This window comes from Gopherus evgoodei, chromosome 8 (genome assembly GCF_007399415.2).
Source record: "Gopherus evgoodei ecotype Sinaloan lineage chromosome 8, rGopEvg1_v1.p, whole genome shotgun sequence".
NCBI classification, from domain to species: domain Eukaryota; kingdom Metazoa; phylum Chordata; order Testudines; family Testudinidae; genus Gopherus; species Gopherus evgoodei.
In genome coordinates this window covers 103247026-103260149 of record NC_044329.1, presented here as the reverse complement: position 1 = coordinate 103260149, position 13124 = coordinate 103247026, and the positions used below count along the sequence as shown (strand labels likewise).

General features: G+C 47.2%; 1 protein-coding gene across 1 annotated transcript in view; it reads right to left on the bottom strand.

Moving 5' to 3' along the window:
• TTC39A (tetratricopeptide repeat domain 39A) overlaps positions 1-13124 on the bottom strand; it is a 69699-nt gene that overhangs the window by 17283 nt on the left and 39292 nt on the right. The window contains 4 exon segments of the mRNA XM_030573651.1: positions 1415-1474; positions 1566-1633; positions 2663-2771; positions 7643-7708. Of these exon segments, the coding sequence (XP_030429511.1) occupies positions 1415-1474; positions 1566-1633; positions 2663-2771; positions 7643-7708 (303 nt within the window).

The following is a 13124-nucleotide window of genomic DNA, read 5'->3' as shown; positions in this document are numbered from 1 at the left end:
GGAAAATAACTGCAGAGCGTTAAAGGCATAGCAGGCTTCAAGATGGGTTAGACCAGGGGTCCCCAACTCGGCGCCCGCATCTTGGCCGGTGGTGGAGCATCTGCCGAAATGCCACCAAATTTCTGCGGCGTTTCGGCGGAGATGCCTCTCGATGAAATTCGGCGGCATTTTGGCGGATGCTTCATTGCCGCCATGGTCCTTCATCTGGCGCATGCCAGACGAAAAGGTTGGGGACCACTGGGTTAGACAAAGAGCATTAATATTGGAGAACTGTTACACTATCATCACACTGGAGTAAGAGCAGCACAAGACAGCGGACCACATTCATCACTCGCGCACACGTACTTGCTTAATTGTCCCGTCTTTCACTGCCACTGCCTTAAAGTAGCCGCATAGTTTGATACCAGCTCTGCAGCTAGGGGCCTGGCTACACTTGCAGATGTAGAGCACTGAGAGTTAAACCAGCCTTCGTAGAGCGCAGTGGGGAAAGTGCTGCAATCTGTCCACACTGACAACTGCAAGTGCACTGGCGTGGCCACATTAGCAGCTCTTGCAATGGCCACAGAGAATAGTGCATTGTGGTAGCTATCCCAGCATGCAAGTGGCTGCAACGTGCTTTTCAGATGAGGGGGGTGGGGTGGAGTGTGACAGGGAGTGTGTTGTGTGTATGTGGGGAGCCAGAGTGGGTTTTGGGGGGTATGAGAGCATGTCAGCATGCTGTCTTGTAAGTTCAGACACCAACAGACCCCCGTCCCCCCACCTCACATACAACTTCCCACAGTAATGGTTGCTTTGTCTCAGAGCAGATAAGCATGCCGGCTGTCAGAAACAGAGCTTTCAAAGGGCATATTGGCAGGCCTGCAGTGATTCCAAAACAATGACCAGAGTAGCCACTTGACTTAACGGGATTATGGGACATTTCAGGAGGCTGATCAGAGCGCAGTAATGCAACACCTCATTCACACTGATACCCAGGCATTTCAGCCAATCCGCACCAAGTGTTAATCTTCTCACCGAGGTGGAGTACCAGGAGCACTCTAGCCCTGGAGTCAGAGCACTCTACGGGCCTTGCCAGTGTGGACAGGTAGTGAGCTAGGGCGCCCGGGGCTGCTTTAATGCACTCTAACTCACAAGTGTAGCCCAGCCCTAGCACTCAGCTGTAGCTGGTGGAATTTCTACTGAGTTTAATTGAATCAGGAATTCGTGTTTTGTATTTATGCACTACAGATTTACAGATGGATCCCAGCCAAAAAATGGACTTGCCCAAAATTTAGGATAATTGGCTTTGGGGTATCTAAATATGGTTCCAAGTCCAACCTACACTCCTATTTTTTGAAATCTTCGCCAGGCTTTATGACTAATAGGGCAATGTTGTTCTTGGAGGTTCTTTTCCAAGGAGAAAAGGGTTACTTACTGTATCAATATTGCCTTTTATTGTTTCTATCCTGCCTGCAAAAAACAGGAATATGGCTCCCTGTAATAAACAAAAGCAACCGTGAACCATTTTCATGCAGCTTATACATTCTAGCTACAAAAACACTAAACTAAATTAGGATTCATCTTACTTTTGGATAGCGAGCCAAGTAAGGCTTGAGTAGCCTTTCTGCTTCTTCAACGTTTCCTTTCCCTGTCCCTAGATTAGTTGAGTAAAACAATGCAAATTATTAAAAAGAACAGGAAACAATAGCCTTGAGTAATCATCATCTGGACAATAAATAAATTCTCCCATACAGCAGTGTTTAGGTCCAAACATAGACCCTCATCCTGCACCACTTCAGACAGATCAGAAACAGGGCACCCAAGAAGTTGTGCTTACATGGAGACACCATAAAGGCAAACTGATTCTGTGCTGGCAGAAATCTCCATGCAACATTGCTCCCTCCCGCCCCACTGCCTGGGATCCTCAATTCTGTGCAAGACAGAAAAAGAGAAAGAAGTGAAAGGGGCAGGATCAGATACTGACTGCTCATTGCTTGGCTTCTGAATGGCCACGGGGGCACCCCCCCATTTCCTAACGTCATGGCAGCTTTTTAAAACTTAGAACCATAAAGACTGGCATTGGAATAGGCCAGATTTTTACTGGGCCACACTGCATGGCTTTTGCAGTTGCAAAGGGCTATGAGACCAGAGTTGAGGTATCCAATGACATTTTTTCAGGTACATTTAGCAATTACTGTAAAAGCTGGTGGTACATTTGCCTAGACCTAGAGTGCTTTAGGAGTAGGCCATGAGTGAATGCATCATTTTAATGGGAAATATGTCACCCCAAGAAGACAAGGGTGACAAATTTACATAAAAACAGGATTTAGCAAATCTTTTTACAAGGATTTTTTTTTTAAACCACACTTCCAAAACAACTCACTTGGCCACAGGAAGTATAACTTGTTCTTGTGACCTCTTCTTATGGCAACACTCCAGCTATCCCCTCAAGTCCCCCTGCCAAATGTCCTACACAAGCCTCCATCTTGAAGAACAAAGCCCTTTCCACAGTGATGACAGTTATTGCAAAAATCAACCACCACAAAATTATCCAACTCTGTCCAGTCCAGGTTTGAATGAACAATTCACCAACAGGTTTGCAATTTAACCACCTCTTCCCCTTGTTTCCCAGCAATAACTGATCACGTGAAGGACCTCTTACAGGTTACTGTGATAATCCTACCTAACACAAAGGTCATGAAGGTATGATAGCACAGCAGCAGCATGGTACACAGACCGACCTAAAGCTGTACATCAACGCCTCCCTCTTGAAGCTGCAACAGGCCATACTCCTGTGCAAAAATTAGAGAAGGAAGACAGAGTCTTGTAAAGCATTACAGTGCTATTTTGCTATTAACTTCTGTAGTATCATTTGTAGCTATTCTGGTAGCTCAGACACAGGGACTGCACTGTATATCTACAGAGGTGATAAAAATGGTTTATGTAGTTATTAGAGGAGAACACACGGTAATAGTTTCCAATGGAGTTATTACTTGACTTTTGCAAAATATCATGTGGCAGAGCAGAGAGTCGGATAATTGTGCAGTTCAGAGTGCAACAGTGCTTACGAGTTACCAGTATCATCCAATAGAGCTAACATTTCTGAAAAAGACACACAATTTTGTAGTACCTGTGCAACTGACACGTCACCACCATGCACTGTATCCAGGCACATATCACAGTGGTGACATGAATAGTTACTGTCAATGTAATATATATGATTTAGCCAAACAAGTTATTGGACTCAATATAGATGAATGGGGTGAAATTTCATGACCTTTGATATGCAGGAGGTCAGACAAAATGATCTAATTGTCCCTTTGGGCCTTAAACTCTATGAATCTATTAACACAGCATAATATATGGTAACGCTTTAGAATGGAAGACAGGAACACTGGCATACTGGAGACTAAGTCCACACAGTGACCTCCTACTTGACCTCATTTTATCTCCCTGTGCCTCAGGTTTGTTCATCTGTACTACGTATATCACACTGTTCTGTTCCATTCAGGTTTTTCTACAATGCCCATTGTCACTGTGGTATCTGAGCACTGTAATACAGCTATATCTCAGAGACACTAAGGACGCACGTAATGATAATAAAGTATGTAAGATGGTAGGGGAGATAGAAAGAGAGAGAAAAGTACTTTAAAATTACTATTGCAGCACTTGCCTACAACAGCAATATCAGGAAATGACAGACCCAGGAGAATTGCAAAAAAACTTCTTCCAAATGAACTCTTGCATTATTTCTTGCAAACCAGTTCCTTCCTGTTTAAGATCCAATGTAAAAACTAAAGAGGGTTCATGAAGAATGTATATCTAGTGGACCTAGGTTGCTTATAGAAAGACACTGTGTACCTCCAAAGGGTCTCAGGACCAAAAGCACAAGTCGTTACCACTTGAGCTAAAGAAGTAAACTCCATAAATTGTCAGTAAAAAGCTGGTCTAGTCTCACTGAGTCAGGTCAGCCACTAAGGGAGACCAGATCATACCCACTGAGGCTATGTCTACACTACAGCATAAAATCGAAATTACTAAAACCAGGTTTTATAAAACCAATATTATAAAATCGATTTTATGCGTCCACACTAGGGCACATTAATTTGGTGGTGTGTCCATGGTCCTAGGCTACCATCGATTTTCTGAAGCGGTGCACTCTGGGTAGCTACATTAAGGAATGAGACCAATAACTTCGATTTCCGTCCACACTAACCCTAAATCGATATAGTAATATCGATTTTAGGGTTACTCCTCTCGTTGGGGAGGAGTACAGAAATTGATTTTAAGAGCCCTTAAAATTGATTTAAAGTGCCTTGTAGTGTGGACGGGTACAGAGTTAAATCGATTTAACGCTGTTTAAATCAATTTAACTGTGTAGTGTGGACCAGGCCTGAGAAAGCATGTTATTACTGATGTTGTGAGCACTCACACTACCACCTGCAGGAGAAGCAGCACATCACAACTACAACCTGTTTGACAGCCACCCACCCAGAAATAGTGAGAATGTGTTCCCAAACAAAATCCATTTTAGGGAATGTGGCTACTGTGCAATATATGCAGCTGTCCAGGCAACAGATTGTTTTTAATTACAGATCTGTTTAATCATATTCCCCAAATAGCTAAACAACACATTAGACACAGGACATGGCAAATGTTATGTCCCTTGGTATGTGGGGCATATAACATTCAATACCCTATTAATTCCCTACCAAGTCAGCAAAATAAAAGAGACAACTAATATCTAAGTAGTTACATTCTAGCTGCTAGCTATCTGAATGCTATTTGAGATTCCTCAGATGCACAGAGACCATGCAATGTGGGGAGGACAAGGGCAGCATTCAGAAACCTCAGAACGTCTTATTCTTATTTCAGCTGGGAGTTTAACTAAACTACATCTGCTTCCCTGAAGTGAAACTACTGAACAACTGGGACCTGAGAGGACCTCTGTGTAGCTCGAAAACTTGTCCCTTCCACCAACAGAAACTGATCCAATAAAAGATATATCTTACCTACCTTGTGTTGTGTCAGATCCTGGGACCAACATGGCTACAACAAAGCTTCAAACTACTTTTAATCACATTTTTTTAATTAAGGGTCTTTACAAAGAAGAAAAACACAGAGTTGCCTTTCTTGTCTCATGACTTGGCCATGTCACCACAAGCTTATCAAACAGGATGGATATTACCATTAACTTATCTACATAATTTATTAATTAATTGGGCACAAAGCAGACAGAGCACTTGAATGCGTTATGAAGATCACTTTGGAGTTAACTTTGGCTTCGTGTTTGCAGAAGAGCAGAAATGCCAGATAAGAGGATTTCTAGTGGGGGAAATGGTAACTCAATTACAAATTAAGACATACATCAAATTGATACTCAGCACAACTGATTTGGCACAATATCCTTCCAAGTTGACCCCATCAGTCTAATTTCCTGCCTTCTATGTCAATAATTCTGCCTTTTGACCCACTGCCAAACTGCATTTAAGACACAGAGGATTAATTTAAAACTTTATAATGGTTCAGACTAAGAGTGGCTCTAAATTAGACCAGCTACCAATTGCCCTGAAGGACAACCAGCAGCATAAAGGAGCCCCAGGCAAACCCTCACACACTAGAAATCCAAATGAAGGGAGTGGGGTGCAGGACATACTGGTTGATCTGTACCACCTGAGGATCCCACTACAAAGGGGAATTCTTAGGGGCCAGATCCACTGGCTTCAGGGCATCTTTGCATCAGGGGAGTGATACAAAGTTGCTCTTATGCAGCTTTGGATATGAATGTCTACAATGCAGTATTAATAACCTACAGTAAACAACCAGCCCTCCACATAATGAGTGACAATTATCCCCTGCGTGTCCAGTGAATTATGCATCTGATTTATGCGGTCAGATAGGACTGTGATTTTCTCAACGCGCTGGCCACATCTTCCTCTGTGTCTTGCACAGCACCAAGCCATTCTGACAGAATTTAACAATAATATCGTCGTCTTACGGTCAAAACACAGCAAGACTCAAAATTCCTTCCCTCTTGAGTGCGACACCTTGAGTTACACATGCCTGTTCCCTCTCCCCTCCTACCTTCTCCTGTCCTCCTTTCTATTTCTCTCACCTTGAAATGTCACGTCTGTACTCCAAGGGGCAGCTTCCTCTTGCGAAGCTTTGGAAACCTGCCATGTGAAATGTGATTGCAAATGCAAGTTGCAATACTTCTCTCAGATCTGGGTTTATGACTCACAACCTTAAGCACAGCAAGATTTTTAGATTACAGTTGTACTGTCAAGGCGCACCCCACTTGAACTTTGGTCAATCAAATGTTTAACTACTCCCCTTTTTTTTTTAGGGTATTGGAACATTTTTGCTTATGTTTATGGTAATCTCGACATGCGTCAGCCTGCTCCCAACTATCTGAAACACTAGTACAAGGAGAAGCCCACACAGAGCCACATGAGAAATCCCAGGGCCTGTCCACAATCAAGAAGGAGAGATTGAATCAAAAAAAAGAGGTGAAAGTTTTCATATACAAGATGACTGTTACCGAGTGTCTTTACAAAAGCAATTGTAGGATTGGAAGGGACCTTGAGAGGTCATTAGTCCAGTCCGCTGCGCTCATGACAGGGCTATTATCTACCGGTCCAGTGGTTCTCAAACTTTAGCAACCTGAGGACCCCCATTCTGAATTAAAATATTTCACAGCCCCAAGCCCTGTCCCCACTCCACCCCTTTCCCCAAGGCCCCATCTCTACCCCCACCTCTTTCCACTCCCTCCCCCCGAGCATTGCCCCTCCCTACTCCTCCCCCGCCCTCCCAGTGCCTCCTGCACACCGGGGAACAGCTGTTCTACAGCATGCAGGAGGCGTTTGGGGGGTGAGAAGGGAGGAGTTGATCAGCAGGGCCGGTGGCCCCAGACATGATTCTGCTCCCTCCCCCGAGCACGCCCCGTCCCCGCTCCTCCCTCTCTCCCCCAGCAGGAATTAACCATATCCTGAGCACGGGGACAATAGACAATTGACCTTTGATCCCTTCCTGCAGACCCACCCCAGACCCTATGAGTATGGCTGGTGAGTCTGCCACTACCAAACCTCCTTCCTCCACTCCACACTTTCCGAGCACGTGCCAGGCCAGTTATATTTGGGCATCTACTTAGGAGAATTTAGATATGTCATTGAAGTTAATAGTTGCCATTAAAAGCATAGAGAAAAGAATGGATACATAATCATATGCACTCTCTTTTAAACTGGGTTCCATGCAGGAACAGAATAAGGGGATGTCAGGATGCTGTGATTATAGTATCTATTAAATTAGATAAATTCTCAACCTCCTTATTAAATTAACTCAATATCAACTACAAATAGCACTTCTAAGCACTATTGCAATCCAATCCATAAACAGTAATAATCTCAATATTATACTTTGAACTGTCGCTTCTTATCTTTCTTGTATTTTCCAAACATCCTCTCTCTGTCCTCAATTTTAAAGTTGTTTTTTTTTAAAAGACCAAGAAAAAAATCTTTAAGCAGCAGTAACGTCAGCTCCAGTGATGAAAACCTTCTAATACTCACATTTCAAAGCACGTTAGAATGGTGGGGTGGGGAATCAGATTCCGGCTGTAATGTATCAGCCACATTTATTACAATCTTACCAAATGAGTGATATTTACCTTGCTTCCAGAAATCCCAACAAACTCCAGTAATCGTAGAATCCTTGTTGGGAACATGGACAATGTCTGTGGAAAGAAACATAAATAAGCTGAGCAGTACCTGGAATTGGAATTCTCCTCTCTCTCAACCCCAGGATGTCTGATATGATCTTTCCAAGTCCCAAGGCAATCAATAAAATCATTAAAAGCCTAATTATCTATCCCCAAGTCTTCTTGTGTAGAAGTATATGCCTCTCAGCTATTTGTTGTACCTCATATATCCTCAAGGATTAAATGGAACTGTATCAGCCTCAGTATCACAGTAAATATGTAAACCCCTGTTTCCTAGGTAAAACTAACAGCAACTCCGGATGACACTGGTTGTTGCATTTTAATGATTATTTCGATGGGAACTACAGAAATTGTGTTACATGGATCAGTTTGGGGAGTCCACTACACTAGTGGTACCCAACCTTTTTTGTCTGCCGGGTGCCAGATGATGAGCCACGGAGGACAGTGGTGGCGGACGAGCATCTGCTGACAAGCAGCGTCATCCAGAGGCGTCGCCGCCACAATGCCACTGAATTTCGGCGGATGCTCGTCCGCCGGCAAGTACGCGGGCACACTTAGATGCCATGGCGCCCGTGGGCACCGCGTTGGGGACCCCTGCACTACACTGTTCCAAGAAACAGATCCTTGTGTCAGAACAAAGCAACCAACCACAAATCTGATCATACAGACACCTGCTACTGGGTATAGTTCTTATTACTCTAAGTAATCTCATTGAACTCAGGATTAGGCCACCAGTTTGCAAAACAGGAAAACTGATACTACCCCTATATTAAAGTACTGTATACAAAAGGAACACACATTTGACAGAGATTCAGTTCTTGTTATGCAAGTGCCTGTATAGTAAATACTAACTCCTACAACTAAACAATGAAATGTTTACAGTAGAATTTGAACCAAGTAGAGTGTAAATCAATGAGATTTTCAAATATTTACATAATGGTGCTTTTGCTGTTAACAACTGAAAGACAAGTTTAAAACAGTCAGTGCTAAAAAAAATAAAAATTATCCCCTTTTTCAAAAAAAGAGAAGGAATTATGTTCTGGGGAAAAAAGTGACAGAGAACATCTGAGCTGCATTTATAAAGTATATCAAATAAATTGGGGTCTCAGTATTATGATAGACAGTAAGGCAGTATTAATAGCAATAACCACCATTCTTCTTCGAGTGCTTGCTCATATCGATTCCAATTAGGTGTGTGTGTGCCGCGTGCACATTCGTCTGAAGATTTTTACCCTAGCAACACTCGGTGGTCGGCTGGGCGCCCCCTGGAGTGGCGCTGCTATGGCTCCGGATATATACCCCTGCCGAAGCAACCGCCCCTCAGTTCCTTCTTACCGCCCGTGTTGGTCGTTGGAACTGTGGAGTGCGGTTTTACTGACCTCCACCTCCCTAGCTACTCGTAGTTCTCTAGTTACTTTTTGTGTATATAGTTCCAAGTTATATACTTACAGTTAATTCTTATTGTTCATAGTTAGTGTTATAGTTAAGAGGAGTTCAGAGATTAGCCCCTTCCCCGCACCCAGTGCCAGGGCTCATGCCCGGTTCACCGGGTTTCAAACCATGCTCGGCCTGTCACAAGCCAATGCTGACAGGAGATCCACACGACTCTTGTCTTAAGTGCCTCGGGGAATCTCACCTGGCAGACAAGTGTCGCATTTGCAAGGCCTTTAAGCCGAGAACAAAACAGGAGCAGGACTTTTCGGCTAAAACAACTCATCATGGAGGCAGCTCTTACCCCTCCGCCTTCAGCACCTAGCGCTGGACAATCGGCGGGCAGAAGCGCCTCCTCGGCACCGAACCGCGCCGGTACTGCCAAGGCCTCTCGGCACCGGCCGTTGCCGGCACCAAAGTTGACTCGGCACCACTCCCTCTCCCCGAGGTTGAGAAAGGCTAAGACTCCTGCTGCTTCCAAGCCACCTGCACCGCAGCCAGAGAGCTTGTCTAAGTCGGATTGCCCGGCACCGACACCTGTCGCAGCACCGACGACGTTGGCACCGTCAATTCCGGTCCCACAAGGGCCATCGAGTCCGGTGCCTGTCAGCTCCCCAGCACGAGCCGTGGTTGAGCTTACTATTTCATCCACGCCAGAGACATCCTCAACGGCGAGGGATCTAATTGCCATGACAGAGTCGACGCTGCCTCAACCCCCGGCACCGCTGGTGCAGGTAATACAGTCTATTGGCAAGCCTGCCTTGATAAGACCATCCTCTGTCGGCACAGCAGAGCAGCACCATTCACGATCACAGTCCCGCAGACGTTCTAGGTCCCGTTGGCGCTACCACTCCCGGCGCCGCTCGCAGTCCCGGCACCGTTCTCCTCCTCGGTACCGGTCACACTCGCGGCACCATTCAGTATCCCGTTCACCAGCCTGCTACTCTCGGCACCACTCCATCTCCTGGCACCACTCCAGGCACCGTGACTCCCGTAGCCGCTCCCAACGTCAAGCCTCGAGATCTCGGTCGACCTCCCAGCACCACTCCAGTCGCAGGTCCCGATCTCGTTCCCGGTACCGGTATGCCCCCAGTGCCGAGTAGAGCAAGATCCGCTAGAGACAGAGACTCTGCCCAGGGCTTTTCAGCCCCTCCATGGCCATCCAGACACACATCAGCGTCATCCCATGCAGACCGCTCTTATGCACAGGACCGCGATTCCGATATGCCCACCTGAGTCTTCCAAGAGGCCCAGGCCCAGGACCAAGGCCCCCATCAGTGGTCATTCTGGACACCTTGGGCGTACCACCAGGCCCAAGGCGTACCAGTAGTTCCGTCCCGCTCTGTCCCATCAGAACACCGAGTGCCAGCTAGCTGTCCCCCTCCGACTCCTACGGAGGAAGCCCCAGTTCACCCACCGGGCTCCCAGTTTCCATTGGAGCAGGAGGTCGCTCAAGAGCGAGAGGCCACACAGGACCCGCTCGTCCCCAGCATCTCCTCTTCCTCTTCTCCAGATGAGGCGGTGGCAGGAACATCCTCCTCAGGCCCTCCTCCAATTGACCTGAGAGCCCATCAGGACCTCCTGAGGAGGGTAGCACTCAATATGAACCTCCAGGTGGAGGTGGTCCTGGAGGTAGAGGACCCGGTAATGGACACTCTGTTGGCGGATGCCCCCACCAGAGTGGCCCTACCGTTTATTCGGACCATCCAGGCCAATGCAGATACCATATGGCAGTCTCCAGCCTCTATCCCTCCTGCAACCAGGGGAGTAGAGCATAAATAAATGGTGCCCTCTAAAGGGTATGAGTACTTGTATGTCCATCCTCCTCCCTGCTCACTAGTCGTCCAGTCCGTTAATGAGAGGGAACGTCATGGCCAGCAGGCGCCAGCCCCGAAATTGAAGGAGACTAGGCGAAAGGACCTACTTGGCCGCAAGGTGTACTCGGCAGGTGCCCTACAGGTCCGGATGGCAAATCAACAAGCCCTGCTTAGCCGCTATAATTATAACACCTGGGCAGTGGTGGGTAAGTTTACGGAGCTACTCCCTCAAGACTCCCGCCAAGAGTTCGCTGCCCTATTGGAGGAATGGAAAAAGGTGGCCAGAACTTCCCTCCAGGTTTCATTGGATGCAGCCAACTCAGCAGCCAGGACTGTGGCCTCGGGTGTTGCCATGAGGTGCATCTCATGGCTTCAGGTTTCAAGCCTCCCATCGGAGTTCCAGTATACCATTCAGGACTTGCCATTTGATGGTAAAGGTCTCTTCTCGGAAAAGACTGACCCCAGGCTGCAAAGCCTAAAGGACAACAGGGTCATAATGCACTCTCTCGGCATGCATACGCCAATGACCCAACGCAGGCCCTTCCGTCCCCAGCCTCACCACCCATACTCTGCGCCTAGACAAAAACAGGACACTTGCAGGCAGCGCGGCCGAGGTGATCGTAGACAACAATCAGGACCTCAAGGGGGCCAAAATCAAGGTCCCTCGAAACCACCAGCAGGACCAAAGATGAACTTTTGAAGGTGCACCCAAGGACGGCGTACCAGTTACAGGCCAGGATCCTTCTCCTCCCTTCTCCAACCGTCTCTCCTACTTCCTCCAGGCATGGTCCCAGTCAACTTCAGATAGCTGGGTCCTACGCACGGTGGAGTATGGGTACCACCTCCAATTTATTTCAACCCCGCCCTCCCACCCTCCAATCCCGTCCCTCTTCAGGGACCCCTCTCACAAGCAATTCCTCTTGCAAGAGATGCGGACGCTCCTCGCCATGGGAGCTATAGAGGAGGCACCAAAGGTAGAAAGGGGCAAGGGGTTTTACTCCCATTATTTCCTAATCCCCAAGCCGAAGGGAGGTCTCAGACCTATTCTAGACTTGCGAGGACTCAACCAGTTTATGATAAAGTTGAAGTTCCGCATGGTATCCCTGGGGACCATTATCCTGTCCTTGGATCCTGGAGACTGGTATACTACCCTCGACATGAAGGACACGTACTTTCACATCGCCATCTTTTCCTCTGCACAGGAGGTACCTCCGCTTTGTAGCCAACCGTCAGCACTTCCAGTTTACGGTCCTGCCGTTTGGCCTTTCTACAGCCCCAAGGGTATTTACAAAGTGTATGGCCGTAGTCGCCGCCTATCTCCGCCAACATCAGATACACATTTTTCCGTATCTGGATGATTGGCTCATCTGAGGGGCCTGCGAGACACAAGTCACCCAGCATGTAGGCATCGTCAAGGACCTAGTCACACGTCTAGGCCTGATGATCAATATAGAAAAATCCACTCTGGTTCCCACGCAAAGGTTAAACTTCTTAGGAGCTATCCTGGACTCCAATCTAGCCAGGGCCTGCTTACCACAGCCGTGGTTTCAGGTGATGGCAAAAATCATCCGAGGTTTACAGAATTTCCCGACGACTTCGGCTCACACTTGTCTCGGTCTCCTGGGTCACATGGCTGCCTGCACGTTCGTGACCAAATACGCCAGGCTCCGCCTCCATCCTCTCCAAGCTTGGCTCAAATCGGTATACCACCCGGGCAGAGACTCGATAGTCACCATTCCCTCGAGCATCCTAGGCTCCCTAGATTGGTGGCTGACTCCCTCCCTGGTGGGTACAGGGCTGCCATTCCATCCGCCCCAACCCTCAATGTCCCTGATGACGGACGCGTCATCTCTCGGCTGGGGTGCTCACCTCAGACATCTTCGTACTCAAGGCCTCTGGTCATCTCAGGAGCTGGCATTACACATAAATGTCTGAGAACTGAGAGCAGTCCGCCTGGCATGCCAGGCATTCCAGCAACATTTACAAGGCCGTTGTGTCTCAGTGTTTACAGACAACACAACAGCCATGTACTACATAAACAAGCAGGGAGGGACACGATCCTCCCTCCTTTTTCAGGAGGCCATCCAACTGTGGGACTTGTGCATAGCCTACTCGATAGACCTGGTAGCGTCCTTTCTCCCAGGGGTTCGGAACACTCTGGCGGATCGACTCAGCAGGTCCTT